This window comes from Hordeum vulgare, chromosome 1H, assembly GCF_904849725.1.
Source record: "Hordeum vulgare subsp. vulgare chromosome 1H, MorexV3_pseudomolecules_assembly, whole genome shotgun sequence".
Taxonomy (NCBI): domain Eukaryota; kingdom Viridiplantae; phylum Streptophyta; class Magnoliopsida; order Poales; family Poaceae; genus Hordeum; species Hordeum vulgare.
The window spans coordinates 350862698-350876308 of NC_058518.1; the positions used below are offsets into that span (position 1 = coordinate 350862698).

At 46.6% G+C, this 13611-nt stretch overlaps 1 protein-coding gene and 1 pseudogene across 1 annotated transcript; both read right to left on the minus strand.

Annotated features, from left to right (window-relative positions):
- Window positions 1-4847: 4847 nt before the first annotated feature.
- On the minus strand, window positions 4848-8739 carry LOC123435880 (AT-hook motif nuclear-localized protein 10-like). Its single transcript, XM_045115597.1, has 6 exons — window positions 8447-8739; window positions 7338-8141; window positions 7202-7254; window positions 6045-6176; window positions 5609-5770; window positions 4848-5509 (listed from the first exon to the last, which is right to left on the minus strand). The coding sequence occupies exons 2-6, from the start codon at window positions 8053-8055 to the stop codon at window positions 5183-5185; spliced, it is 1392 nt and encodes a 463-aa protein (XP_044971532.1). The 5' UTR covers window positions 8056-8141; window positions 8447-8739; the 3' UTR covers window positions 4848-5182.
- A 1585-nt stretch (window positions 8740-10324) lies between these two features.
- On the minus strand, window positions 10325-12880 carry LOC123399130 (annotated as a pseudogene).
- Between the last annotated feature and the right edge of the window lie 731 nt (window positions 12881-13611).

The window sequence follows — 13611 nt, forward strand, 5'->3', positions numbered from 1 at the left end:
AACTCCTCCTTGGTGGCGCAGCCCTTGGGGCCCCTTGAGCCTCAAGGCAAGCCTCCCCTCCCCTCCTCCTATATATACGAAGCTATTGGGGCTGATTTGAGAAAACTTTTGCCACGGCAGCCCGACCACAGACCTCCACGGTTTTTCCTCTAGATCGCGTTTCTGCGGAGCTCGGGCGGAGCCCTGCTGAGATTAGATCACCACCAACCTCCGGAGCACCCTCACGCTGCCGGAGAACTCATCTACCTCTCTGTCTCTCTTGCTGGATCTAGAAGGCCGAGATCATCGTCGTGTTGTACGTGTGCTGAACGTGGAGGTGCCGTCCGTTCGGCACTAGATCGGAGCGGGTCGTGGGACGGATCGCGGGGCAGTTCGTGGGACGGTTCGCGGGGCGGATCGAGGGACATGGGGACGTTCCACTACATCAACTGCGTTTCTTAACGCTTCTGCTGTGCGATCTACAAGGGTACGTTGATCGGAAATCCCCTCTCGTAGATGGACATCACCATGATAGGACTTCGTGCGTGTAGGAAATTTTTTGTTTCCCATGCGACGTTCCCCAACAGTATGTAGCGTATGAGAGCAACGTATGGTTGGGTTTACCATAATGACCTTTAGTAGTTGCGGATGCTTACTAAAGTGGCAATCATATGGGCATGTGATCCAAGTAAGGAAATTATGTCAAGCTTATGCCTCTCCCTCATACTTGTGGGTTATCAAGACCTTTTCCGACGCCACTGTCAGGGAGCAATAGAATGGGTTTGGTATTCTCATGTGTGCTTGTTTGCTTTATATATAGGTAATTATTATTTTCTATCTTTAGTTATGGGTAGGAAATGTAAAATACCAAAAAATAGTTGTACTTGATAACCCACTGGTTGAGGAACCACCTATATACCTCACTGTTGAAACTTTCTGCTTGGATTGTCTTCGATCCATTTGTGCTCGTGCTGAAAACCCAACTAGCTTAGCTGAGGAATAATCATTAGATGAGCATGCTTATTTTGTGCAACACCGCTCTTATCAAAAGGGGAAACACTTATAGGATCAAATAACAATGGAATGCTATGCTTTGAATTTGTGCTCTATACTTGATTATAGTTGTTGTTCTAAGGATCCTAAACACCTTCCGTACCAATGTGAGTTCAATTATAATGAAATCTTATCTTATTATGCCAAAGGTGTTTATGATTACTATGATATTGAACAATCACAAGAATTTGTTGCTTTTAAGGGCGGCTATGAAGTTGCTTCTTTGATTGAAAAGTATGATGCTACTCTTTACAAATTTTTATTGATAAATGTATGTTGGCCTAGAAGAGATTAATATTTTGCAAGAATCTATGGAAGAATAAATTGATGAAATTGTGAGCTCATTAGATGAAAAAGATGAGGAGTAGAGCGAAAAAAGGAGGCATAGTGAATTAGCTACCCGTGTCCACATTCTAATGATAGTAATTCTTTATCTCATACATTGTTTAATTTTTGTTCGTGCTTACGAAAGGATGAATGCTATAATTCCTTGGATTCATTTCAAATATCCCTTTTTGATGAACTTGATGTTTGATATGCTTACGGCCATGAAGTCAATATGAATTATGCTTATTGAGATGAACTTGCTATAGTTCCTTATGTTACGCATGAAATTGTTGCTATTGCACCCACACATGATAATCCTATTATGTTTTTGAATTCTCCCAACTATACTAGATTTGAGAAGTTTGCGCTTATTAAGGATTATATTGATGGGTTATGTTTTACTATTGCACGTGATGATTTTGATAGATACAATATACAAGTGCTTATTGCTCCTACTTGAAATTATTATGAGAGAGGAACCAAATCTCCACCTCTCTATGTTTCCAATATGATAAAATTGCAAGCAACTACCTATGCTATGTATTGGCATTTACTCTGTGTGAATGAATTATTCTTTTATGGCATGACAATGGATAAAAAGTGAGTTAGACTTCGTGGCCCTTTCACTACGCACGGGCATAGTAGTTGTAACGGTCGAAGGGCCGGTTGTACCGGTTGGCTTGTAGTCACGAGGAGAACCGGAGTGGTATCATATTGTACCGCTTTGATACCCGAAAGGACTCCACACGGAGAGGTAGTTGGAGTGGTAGTTGGGGCGGTTGTACGGCTCGAGCGGTTGTACCTCTTCACTGGAGTGGTTGTACCTCTCCTTTGAGGTTGATGGTACGCGTTGAAGTCGTAGCGGTAGTACTAGTTGTATGGCTGGTTGTATCGGTTGGTTTGAAGTCACCGGGAGAAACAGAGTGGTACCGGCTTGTACCGCTTCGATACCCGAAAGGATCCCATGCGGAGCTCAAGTTGGAGCGGTAGTTAGGGCGGTTGTACCGCTTGAGAAGTTGTACCTCTCCTCCGAGGTTGGGCACAATCCTCTCCATGCTCATGGGGTCCGTCTTCCACCGTGGTTTGGCCTTGCTCCTTATCTTATCCTTGGCTGATTCCTTAGTACCTAAGCACACAAAGTGTCTCCATTTGAGGTAGTAGCCATGTCTCATGTGCGTCGAGGAGAGAATTAATCTTGCTTTCGATAGCTCTTGCGTGAGCTCTTGTCATTGGTCCTCTTGGTGATTGGGGTGATGATGGCATGTTCATGAGGATGACCGTATGATGCTCCATATCATAATGTTTATATGAGATTATGCCATCAATGATCATAGTCATGAATATTGCAATTCGTTCAATTACCCAAATGTAATTTGTCTACCATCACATTTGCCTATTTTTAATTAAGGTATCACTAGTGAACCTATGCCCCCTGGGCCTATTCCCCATTACTCAGTTCTTCTACATAATTTCTCCTTTTATTTTTCATGCTACTTTGCTACCATCTATCTCTACAATTTGTATTTAATCTTGTAACTGGCAAGACAAGGGGACTGGCAACCCTCTTGTTGTGCTAGCGTAAAGTGTGTGTTTGTGTGTTTTGTGTGCGGGTGATGCTTACGTTGCTAGCTTGGAGGACTCCTACTAGATTGATAACCATGGTTGTCTAACTAAGAATAATAATGGCTACCGTTTTGCTTCATTCTTCGTCTCGGGGAATCCCAATAACTCCTCAGGGAGTAGCACCCTTCCCCTAATAGTATGATTTGCCCTCACTCAAATGAAGAATAAAGAAACTAGTAAACCAAAGTCTACATTGCAACTGCTAATTCTCGTCATGCATTCTGAAGACTTCAATGTTTGATTAACGTTTTTAGGGGTCATAACTCTTCGATTAAACCAAATCGTTGGAGACATTCATCTATGTATACTCACAAACACACTGATCCCTTGATCATCTAAAACCTCAAAGATGCACTTACAATATATAGAACCTATATATTTCAAAGTGATTTTGTAATGAAGTGACTAGCTCAAATTCATAAATGTCACGTTTGTACATGCTCAAGTGAGTTTCAAACACAGCCTAAGCAAGCTAACTCGTGAATTGTCTCACTTAGAGAGCAACCTCTGCAATATGTGCATTTGTCCTAGCTCATATAGTGTGAATCGCACTGCAAAGGTTAGAGTTGGAGGTGGTTCCTCTTTATTTGTGGAAGAAATATGCAAATTTCTCACACAAAAGAAAAGAAAAATGCAAACGAACATAGCCATAGTTAGGTTTTGCCTAGACTTATAGACCGGCCTAGCACCACCACTTTCACTTCCCCTTGTATTTTCTGATAATCAATTTAAGTAGTGATAAAATGATATAAACTCAACATAGAAATCGATTTTAGACCTAGAACTATGATCTAGTTCGATTTGAACTATGGTGATATTTGACCCATCATTTATAGATTGTGTAACTGTATATTCTCATGAATAGGACATGCATCCTTATTCTTCTGCCCACTTGTTCCACACAGACAAAAGTCAGAGCAAAACTAGCTAGTAGTAATAGTCCAATACCTATCTTTTGCCAAGCTGCACTTCACTGCATTAGGTTTTGCATTTACCGGCAAAAATGTTGGATGTTTACATAAAGGTTGGAGTGCTAGGTTTTTCACGTTTTTAAAGGCATAAGGAACCTGAAGACTTAGAGGGTGCTTAGATACGTTTTAGTCCCATGACTAAAAATAGTGGGACTAAAACTTACTAGCCTCACCCATGCTTGGATCCAAATACTAAAGAGACTAAAATTATGTTTATGAGCATTTATTATTCTCCATTTCCAGACTAGTAGAGAGAATTAAATGAGGAGAGAGAGGACTAATGCACATTTTAGTAGGGGTTTCTCTGACTAAAATTTTTAGTCTCAAGACTAGTTTTAGCCCTTCTTTAGTCAGGGGTGTTTGGAACTTTATCCTTTTAAAGAGACTATTTTTAGTCAGACTAAAATAAGTCCCTTGGATCCAAGCACCCTCTTATTGAATCAGTCTAGCATAGTTTTGCAAATTCCAAGGTCTAATATAGGCGATCACATAATGCACGTCCAGGATGGATTAAACACACAATAGTTCCAAATTCGAAATGGAGTATACATGATTCCTTTGTTCGTCCACAAAGAAACCTTGCCAAACATTTTCTTTCCAACTAAGATCCCCCATCTTCCATTACTTTCGTAACGGATATTGAAGAGTTCAGCATGCACCATGTGGAACATTTCGTTATGGAATTCATGCAGTCCAAAAATGAAAAACTGCAGCTGGAACAACGATACAACCAGCACAGCAATTGTGTACCACATAACCTTCAACCACCCAGCTCCACTCAACAATACTTCATCCCATTCCCACACCACGTCTGCAACACAACGTCAATTCAGATACAACTGTGGAAGACTAGAAATACACCATCAGGCATCACACAACACAATTGAGCAGCAATGCAGGTAAACAAGCTAGAGTTCTTGAATTGAAACCGAAAGCATTCTAGAATTCATGATCCACAGAAGAACGCCTAGCCTAGGAGGTGAAAATCTCAGCAGGTACATGACCATGAAGATAAAAACTCACGTTAGCGACAGCGAGAGCTACAGCATTACAGACGGCGGCTAAAATTAATCTTACTTAGGGAAAAACAGCATGCCAGAGAGCAAGAACCTAAATCTCCTAGCTACCAGGTCGGCCATTGCTGGTCGACGGCAGACGTTACAGCAGTACCAGCTCCTCTCCAGCCCAGCCAACAAATGGGGCTCTCCTCAAAGGCCGAGCACACGGTGTTAGTTCGACATCATCTTCATGTCTGCATCGTGCCTGTTGTTGTTCTGATGGTGCGCCGAGAGCGACCAGCCGCCGGATGCGTACGCAGGGGGCATGTGCTGCTGCTGGTGCTGCTGCCCACCAGAGTGGTTGTAGGGCATCCCACCGTGGTTGATGGGGCTGCCAGAGTCATCGGATGATGCGCTGGATGTACCCTCCGAGGGAGGGCTAGCCACTGGAGCTGGCACATAGGTGGCCATCTGTGGAGGTGCGGACATCGGTTCAACCTTCCGTGGCTCAGCAGGCTTTGATTTTTTACCTTCGGCTATGAAACTAGCCACGACAACCTGATATCAAGAACACACGACAAAGATGTCTAGTCAGCATTTCAACATATTTGAACAAACTTGAGCAAAGAAAAATTCAATTCCCAAAATTAACAGAACCTGAACAGGTGTCGCAGCCGTTAGCTGCCCAGCTACACATCCACCGAGAACCCGGCCATCAGATCCTGCAAGTGCAACGCTCAATCCACCAGTCCTGCTACGAGTATCGCCATCTTCTGCAAGCAGGAATGAACCAGATAGGGAGATGATCTCAAATCGACCCTGCACCAGAATCATACATCAGAAAGTTGGCCAATTGGCATAGGAAGAAAGCTCCATGAATCTAATATAAGGAAAAGGTGTGCAATCATAAGCAGAGAGTCGTTAGCTTTGAGAATCAGACTCAAAGTAACGCATGGACTTCTGTTTAATGTGCATAATTCTGATAGTTAAGAAAAAATTACAGCAGAGAACACAATATTAATTTAATTGTTAAGTACATGTACAATGTGCAAGCATTATTGCGCCATTCAGACCACACAAGATAATTACGGACCTCGTAAGTCACCAGTCCACCAGATGTAGCTGGCTGCCGAAGTGTTACATTGCTTATTGCGCCATTTGCTGAAAGAATGCAAACTGTGCGAGGTCCTTGCTGTGAGAAGGACATTATTTTTGAAGCAACATCCTGTCATGAAAAGAGATGGCATTTACATTAAAACTAGCATTCAGCCACTACCAACATGAAGTGGGCTGCAGGAAATTTAAGCATGAAGTGACGATAGAATTAGATTGCAGACAGAAATTGCATGGCACTGAAAAAATAAGTATGCAGGTTAACTCCTCAAAAGAAACAGCAAATATAAACACCTAAAGTTCGCTATATCATTGAGCTGCTACCAAAGAAAAATCACAAAACAACTCACACAATGAATAATCAATATACCTTTACCAAATGCAAATGCAATCTGATCTATGCACGTAAACCATGCCATAATTAGGACGAGGATCTGGTACTAAACAAAATTACTTCAATTCAAAGTTCAAACAACCTGCTGTGCCCACTTCTACCTAATATAGGTGAACTACCATAAAGAACATATCTATGCATTCTTTGTGCCAGTTATACAAACAACATTCGAAACTATACCACTCGAGAAATTATTCCTTCGGGCGCAATTAACTCGATCACAAAAAGTTACACCACCTTCTACTGCATAAAAAACTTTTTATCGACATGCAAGGTTGCCCCTGATCTAGATGAACTAGAAACTCTAAGCACCAAAAGGTCAATTTGATCAAACAATTCCAGCCCATCTCAACTAGTCCCTCTTTTGATGGTCCAGACTCACTAGCAACAGACACAGGTGCCACCACTTGCTGGTGTGTAGTTGCAAAAAGGCCAGAACCCCATCACCCATGGTTTCTTCAGCTCCTACTTGCCGCTGACCGGTGGGGCCGGTCAACAGCCATGCTGGGAATCTGCCCGGCACAGCACCACCACATCTTGCCGGCCTCCACACCGGCAGATCCTACTCTCGTGTTCCTTTGGTACAGCGAGACATAGATCCACCACCATGAGTACAAGTTGAGGTACCATGTACTCAGTGAACTGGATGAGTGTATGGATGGCGAAGGGATAAACAAAGTAAGAGCAGAAAAGAATGCGAGATCTGTTGTGTTTCTTCCACATGCATGGGTGTTAATTGCTACCTCGCCGGCCTTGACGGAGAGGATGTGCGGAGTGAAGGAGATGCCCCAGGACCCTGCAGGAAATGGCAGACATGGCAAGTTGGTTAGATTTATGCAAGAAGCGGCGGCGATTATGGTGGCAATGGTGCGCGCGTACCGAGTGCTTCGAACTGCTTCTTCTTGCCGGAGCCAGGGGGGCGGCCGCGGCGCTTGGCGTTGGGATCAGACGGCGGGCTGCTGATGGAGAAGCCGTGCTGCTGGCCTGGAGGCGGGGGCGGCGCGGCACCGCCGGAGGCGGAGGAGAGGGGCGCGAGAGCGAGGGCCATGCTCCCGTCGGGCGCGTACTTGCGCGGGCGTCCACGCTTCTTGCGCATGAGGTCGCCCATGCCGAGCGCATTGCTGCCCGGCGGTGGCGCCACCGCGTGGGGCGGCGGCGCGGCGTAGAGCATGGGGCCCGGAGCGTGATGCTGGTGCGGGTGCTGGTGCTGGTGCTGATGCTGATGCTGATGCTGATGCTGATGCGGGTGCTGGTGCTGGTGCTGGTGAGGGTGGTGCTCCCCGGGCGGCTTCCCCACCATCTGGTCGAACGAGAGCCTCATGCCGCCTCCGGGCATGGGCGCGGCAGGGTTCGCCGACCCAGCCGGCGGTTGCTGTTGCTGCTGCTGTTGCTGCTGGTGGTGGTGGTGCTGCTGCTGATGGTGCGCGAACGGATGCGGCGGCGGCGGCATGGAGGCGATCGGCGGTGGCTGAGGCTGCGGTTGCGGCTGCGGCTTAGCCTGCGAAACCGGGGCAGGCGCAGGGGCCGGGGCCGGCACCGGCGCGGTGGGGGCAGCGGCGGTGGCGGCGGCGAGCGGCGCGACGTCCTTGGCCTCCATTCCGCCCAGATCCAGCCCTCCTGGTCTTCCGGGTGGCGCCGTTACCGCAGCTGCCTCGCCGCGAGCTTCAGTCTCAGCTCGAGGGTCTGAAGCCAACAAACAAAGCCAATCAATCAATCAGTCGGTCAGTATCCGGTCCGAGTTTGACCAAACGAGGGTCTGCTGCCGCTTTATTTCTCCCCCACTCCACTCGGAAGCTGCATCTCAAACGAACTCACGAACAAAAAGGTTGGAGATAACAACGGAGGCGAGTAGTAACATGGGAGGGATCGAGCAAGAAAACAATCTCCAGAATATTATCAGATATAAAGAGTCAGGATGCGAACAAAAGGGAGCCAGAGATTAGGTGGGGGTTAGGAGGGGTGGCGCGCGTGCACTCACGCTCACGCACCTAATGGATGAGATCGCCGAGGACACCCCTTCTTCCTCCTCTCTCGCTCAAAGCACCAGACGACGCCACTCCCTCAGCTCACTCCTCCTCACTCAGCTCAGTACTACTGCTAGTTCTAATGCTGGGCTAGGCAGAGCTATTCCAATCCAGAGGGGGAAGGGAAAAGGGAGGAGGGCAGCGAAATTACGGGGAACGGAAATTACTAAAGTAAAGGCAATAAAGAAGGGGGAGAGAGGAATTGGGGGCAGAAAGAAAGGCGATTTGTTACGGGTACACGCTTCACATGCAGGCACTGCATTTCGGGTAGTAATAAAGGCCAGCGGCAGGGCGTAGTTGGGGAGCTACCCTGCTTTTCTCCCCCCTCTCTCTCTCTTCAAATTAAAAAAAAATAGTTTTTCTAATCTTGGTTTGGAGTACGTTTTCTTTCTCACTTGAGCAAGGAAGAGAGAGAGAGAGAGGAGAAGTGGGACTGGTCCACTCTACTACTCGAGAACCGAAACAGTAGCCGAATTAATATTCAAAAGGGGAGCCATTGCTTGCTTGCCTGCTCGTTTACGCCACGGATTTACTACTCCATAATTAATTAAATTGGCGTGGTACCAGTGGCCGTATTGATGGCCGGTTTAGAAAAGGCCTTGTCTTTTTGGGCGTGCTTGGCGGGCAGGAATCAATCGCCCCTTGGTCATTACTTTTCTCTCCCATCTCTTTTTTTTTTTCCTTTTTTTTCCCCTTTGCTTGCTTGCTTGGCCTCCCTCTCACCGGCTTTTCCCGCTTGCGCCACCTCGCCTCTTTCCCCCTCCCATTTTTATAAACCTGGAAATGTTTTCCTTTTGGGGGGACGGGGGAGGGCCCGCCTGTCGGTGAGAGGTCGAGGTGGCCCGGTCAGAGGGGGAGCGGGCAGCTGGCTGGCCGGTCAGAGGGACAGCAGGCCAGGATTCCAGGCACGTCACGTGACACCATCCGGCCGCAGAAATAAACAACGCCGCGGGCCCACCGCCCCGGGCGCCGGTTCCCGAGGCGCGCCACCGTCTCTCCCTGCGCGCCGGGGCCCGCGGACTGACTCGCGGCAACGGTCACGGCCGCAGCCCGCGCAGGGCGTCTCTCGGCCGTCGGATGGCGCGCGCGGACGCATGTTTTTGGTGGCCCGGATGAGTCCACGCGGATCGGAGGGCCCACGCCCGCTGCTCGCGGACTCATTGACCGGGGAAGTCAACGTTCTGGTGAGTGATCGGATGGAGCGAGCCGCCCAACGGAACGTACTGCTGCTGGGGTGCGTCCTCTGGTAGCAGCAGCGCACGATACGACAAACGTCGCCGCTGTTCGCGCCTCTCACCGGTCGTGCTCATCCATTCCATTTCCGCCGTGGGATATCTCGGGGGCATTCCTGGTAATCCGCACGGGCATGCTGCCGCCAGGGTCTCGTCGGCTAGGGTTTAAGGGCGTTTTTGGTGTAATTATTCACACGAATCGGCTCCGTTCGTGCTACGTCTGTTATCTTTTTTTCTGTGGGGAGATCTAGTCAAAGCATCGGTACAAAATTGCTGCATGTACCAGGAAAGTACTGCTTCGCTTTTTTATTACTACAAGTTTATTACTACTACTACACTTTAGCCGATAGGTGAAGCACTGTGGGTGTGCTGCTACGTTTTGCATTTGCATATAAGAGGTGTTTGGATTAGACTGGCCATAGTGGAGGTATCATAGCTAGTAATATAGTCTTGGGATTAGCAAACATGCTGATGTGGCAAATAGTTAAATAAGTGAGAGGGTTAGAGGCCCTGTTTGTTTCAAAAGTCCCGGGACTTTTTTTAGTCCCAACTTAAAAGTCCCTAGTCCCTATCCGTTAGTTTTCACGGACTAAAAAGGAACTAGAGGTCATTAAATGACATGTAAAAAGACTATGTTGTCCCTGGGGAGCAACTTCCCCCGCCCTTCGTTCCGCTTCACCGCCCCCGCGCCTCCGCCGCCCAGCACCTGCAGGGCCTCCCGTTTCGTCAAGGAGAGGAAGGGGTCGGGTCAAGGAAGGGAGAGAGAGACCGGCGGCGCGCACGCACCTGGGAGACGCGGGACCGCATGTCGGAGAGGAGGCCGCCGACGGCGGCAGCGTTGCGCGCGTAGGCGTTGGAGCTCCGATCGAGCGCGTCGGGCAGGACCGAGGAGGAGGAGGCCGCCGCCGAGGAGCGGCAGGCTGCTGCGGCGCGGACGCTGCCTGGGCGGAGCCGAGGGAACTGGCGGCGGCGGCTGGTGGGGGCGCGAGCGCGAGCACCTGGGAGGGAGACGCGAGCAGAAGCGCGAGCGGCTGGTGGAGACGCGAGGGAACTGGCGGCGGCGGCGGCCGAGGTGGGAGACGCGAGCGGGAGCGCGAGCGGCTGGAGGGAGACGAGCGAGCGGATAACGCGATGCGATGCGGGGCAGGGTAGGAAAAAGTCCCAAAAAGTCCCTCCCACAGGTACTTCTCCAAATAGTCCCAAACAACCCACTTTAGTCCCTAAAAGTCCCTCCTGTTTGTTTCACATGGGACTTTTTGGGACTTTTTTTAGTCCCTACACCAAAAAGTCCGTGGAAACAAACACCCCCAGAGTAACATAGGTAGATACCGTATCATGTTAAATGCTATGCTACTATGTGTCATGCATGTCAATAAATGAGATCACTTATGATACTAATTTATGATACTATGCATTATAAATATAGTATCATAAAATAGTAACATATGCATGATACGAAAATTGCTTTTGGCTCCCGAGCTTCATGGAGCCCTTTAAATTTGAAACTTAAATTTCATGAAAATTCATATTTTTACATTTCAAAAAATTCTGAAAGAAAATATAGGGATAAGTGAAGGCGTAACACACATGTGTGTAAATTTTCAGAAAAAAATACATTGAAATGAGGGCTGTGCAAAAAAAACAAATCTGAGGCGTTTTTACACATGACACTATTTATCATTTCAGGTCATGAATTTGTCTTTTTGTGCAGATCGTATTTTAAGGTATTTCATCCTAAATTTTTGCACACATACGCATAACATCCTTCTTTACTTCCATATTTTTTTTCAAATTTTTTTGAAACCAAAAAGTTTGAATTTTAAATTATTCAAAAATTTCGGCATTCATGAAGGCCGAGCTCCAAACGCCCGCACTCATGCATGATACTACTATATGTTACTCTCCACTATGAACAGCCTAAGGAATAGGTTACGCTGGTAAGAGCATCTATAACAGCCTTTGTATATTTGCATTCACTTGTTATTTTATAAATTTTAACAAAAAATATTTTCAACAGTCTTTGTATAAATAGTTCCCATTAATTTTTTTACAAAGTTTGTTGTTTGCACTCATACTTTACATATTGCCAAGCCAAATGTTACTTTGTAAATTTTTAACAAGCCTCACTTTGTCTCAATGACAGTGGATCCGTGTACTAGTGTGTGTTGCGCGTGCGTTGTGTGCGCGCATGTGTGTACGTGTACATGTTTTTTGTTTACGTGTATGCGTGTGTGTTGCATGTGTACATGTGTGTGCTCTATGTGTACATCTGTGTGTGTTGCATGTGTGTAAGTGTACGCGTGTGTGCATGTGTACGTGGACGCGAGTTGTGCTATTATACATATACATGTACGTATGTTAGTGTGCAATGTGTCTATGACAAACTACCCTCACATGTCATTGTGTGTTTTGTGCAAATATAGCAATCCAATATATAAAGGCTACCAAAGCAAAAAACATGTTGGCTTTGTAACATTTTTCTCTCCTCTTGCTATAACAAGTTTGTAGCAATGCAATATACAAAGACTGTTGGAGATGATCTAACACAGATGTAAGGGATAAATTCTAGTTTTGTTTGGTTTATGCGTGTAAAGGAATCTGGTTAAAGTGTGTGCTTCGGGGTTGTTGCTACGAGTGCCGGACCCAAAAATGAGCCATGCCCCACGCAAACTGGGCAAGGCCCCACGCAGCCTTTGTATACTATAACAACCAGGTACAATACAAACGAACTGGACTACACACCCGAGGTCGCCGCCTGGGCTGCCTTGGCCCTAAATCTGCCTATGGTTGCTCTCACTCGCTAAAAAACAAGGATATGAGGGAGGAGTGAGGACAAAAAGGAGGGACGAGGGAGGAATATTGTACCTTGCAGTGAATGGTCCGTGGACGACGGCGAGCTGGGGCGACAATGAATGCTCCGACAACGATGGCGAGCTGGGGCGGCAAAGAACGAGGTGGCGACGAGGGGTACTCCAAACTCAAAAGCCCAACAAAAGGTGTAGGTCGTGCCCGTCGACGGGCGTGCCGCAAATGCAGTGGGGCCGAACGAGGAAGATAGGGCCGAGGGGAGGCGGAAGAGGACTCGAAAGGGGCCACGGAGGCAGCGGCGCTGGTTGAGGAGGGGTGCGGTAATGACACGAGGGTCTTGACACGAATAGAAAGGCATCTCGTCGTTTCGCAAGAATGAATATTGTTACAAGTACATGTACACAAGGGATTAGTATATATAATTGACTTACACTCACCACAAGCTACAGCAATATCACATCAACACGACAATATACAACCATCATGTAGAAGAGCAGGGTCCGGCTACGGACGAAAATTATTTTTATGCATAAAAAATATTTGAGAAAATTTAGGGAAACTCACTGGACATATATTTGCCATACATAAGAGTTCCAACACATCGTAATGTTTTAAATATTGGACAAAAACCCTTCAAAATCTTTTCTACCTATTTGAAGTATTTGAAAAATTTATATAAGAAATATTCTCAAATAATTAAATAATAAACTAGAAAGTCACACATGATATATGTGATTATATTGCCAAGTTTCACCTCAATCCTAATTGTTTAGATTCACCAAAAAACTCCAAAACCCTCTCCATCGAGAACCAAATTTGAATAACTCTACATTGTAAAGTTTCTCCCATTGATCTTAAACATTGTGGGCATGTTCTAATCTTATATTAATGCATCCACAGCAAGTGATGCATCAAGAAGTATAGGTCCACTTGTCCAAATCCCCCCAAACCCATTTCTATTGATATCCAGAGTTGGGAGATATTGCATCATCAAGTTTCCCCATTTAGTCCCAAACTTTTTGGGCATGCTATAATAGACTAATGATAACATCACACCAAGTGGTGCATTAGGGATAGCAAGTTATCTTG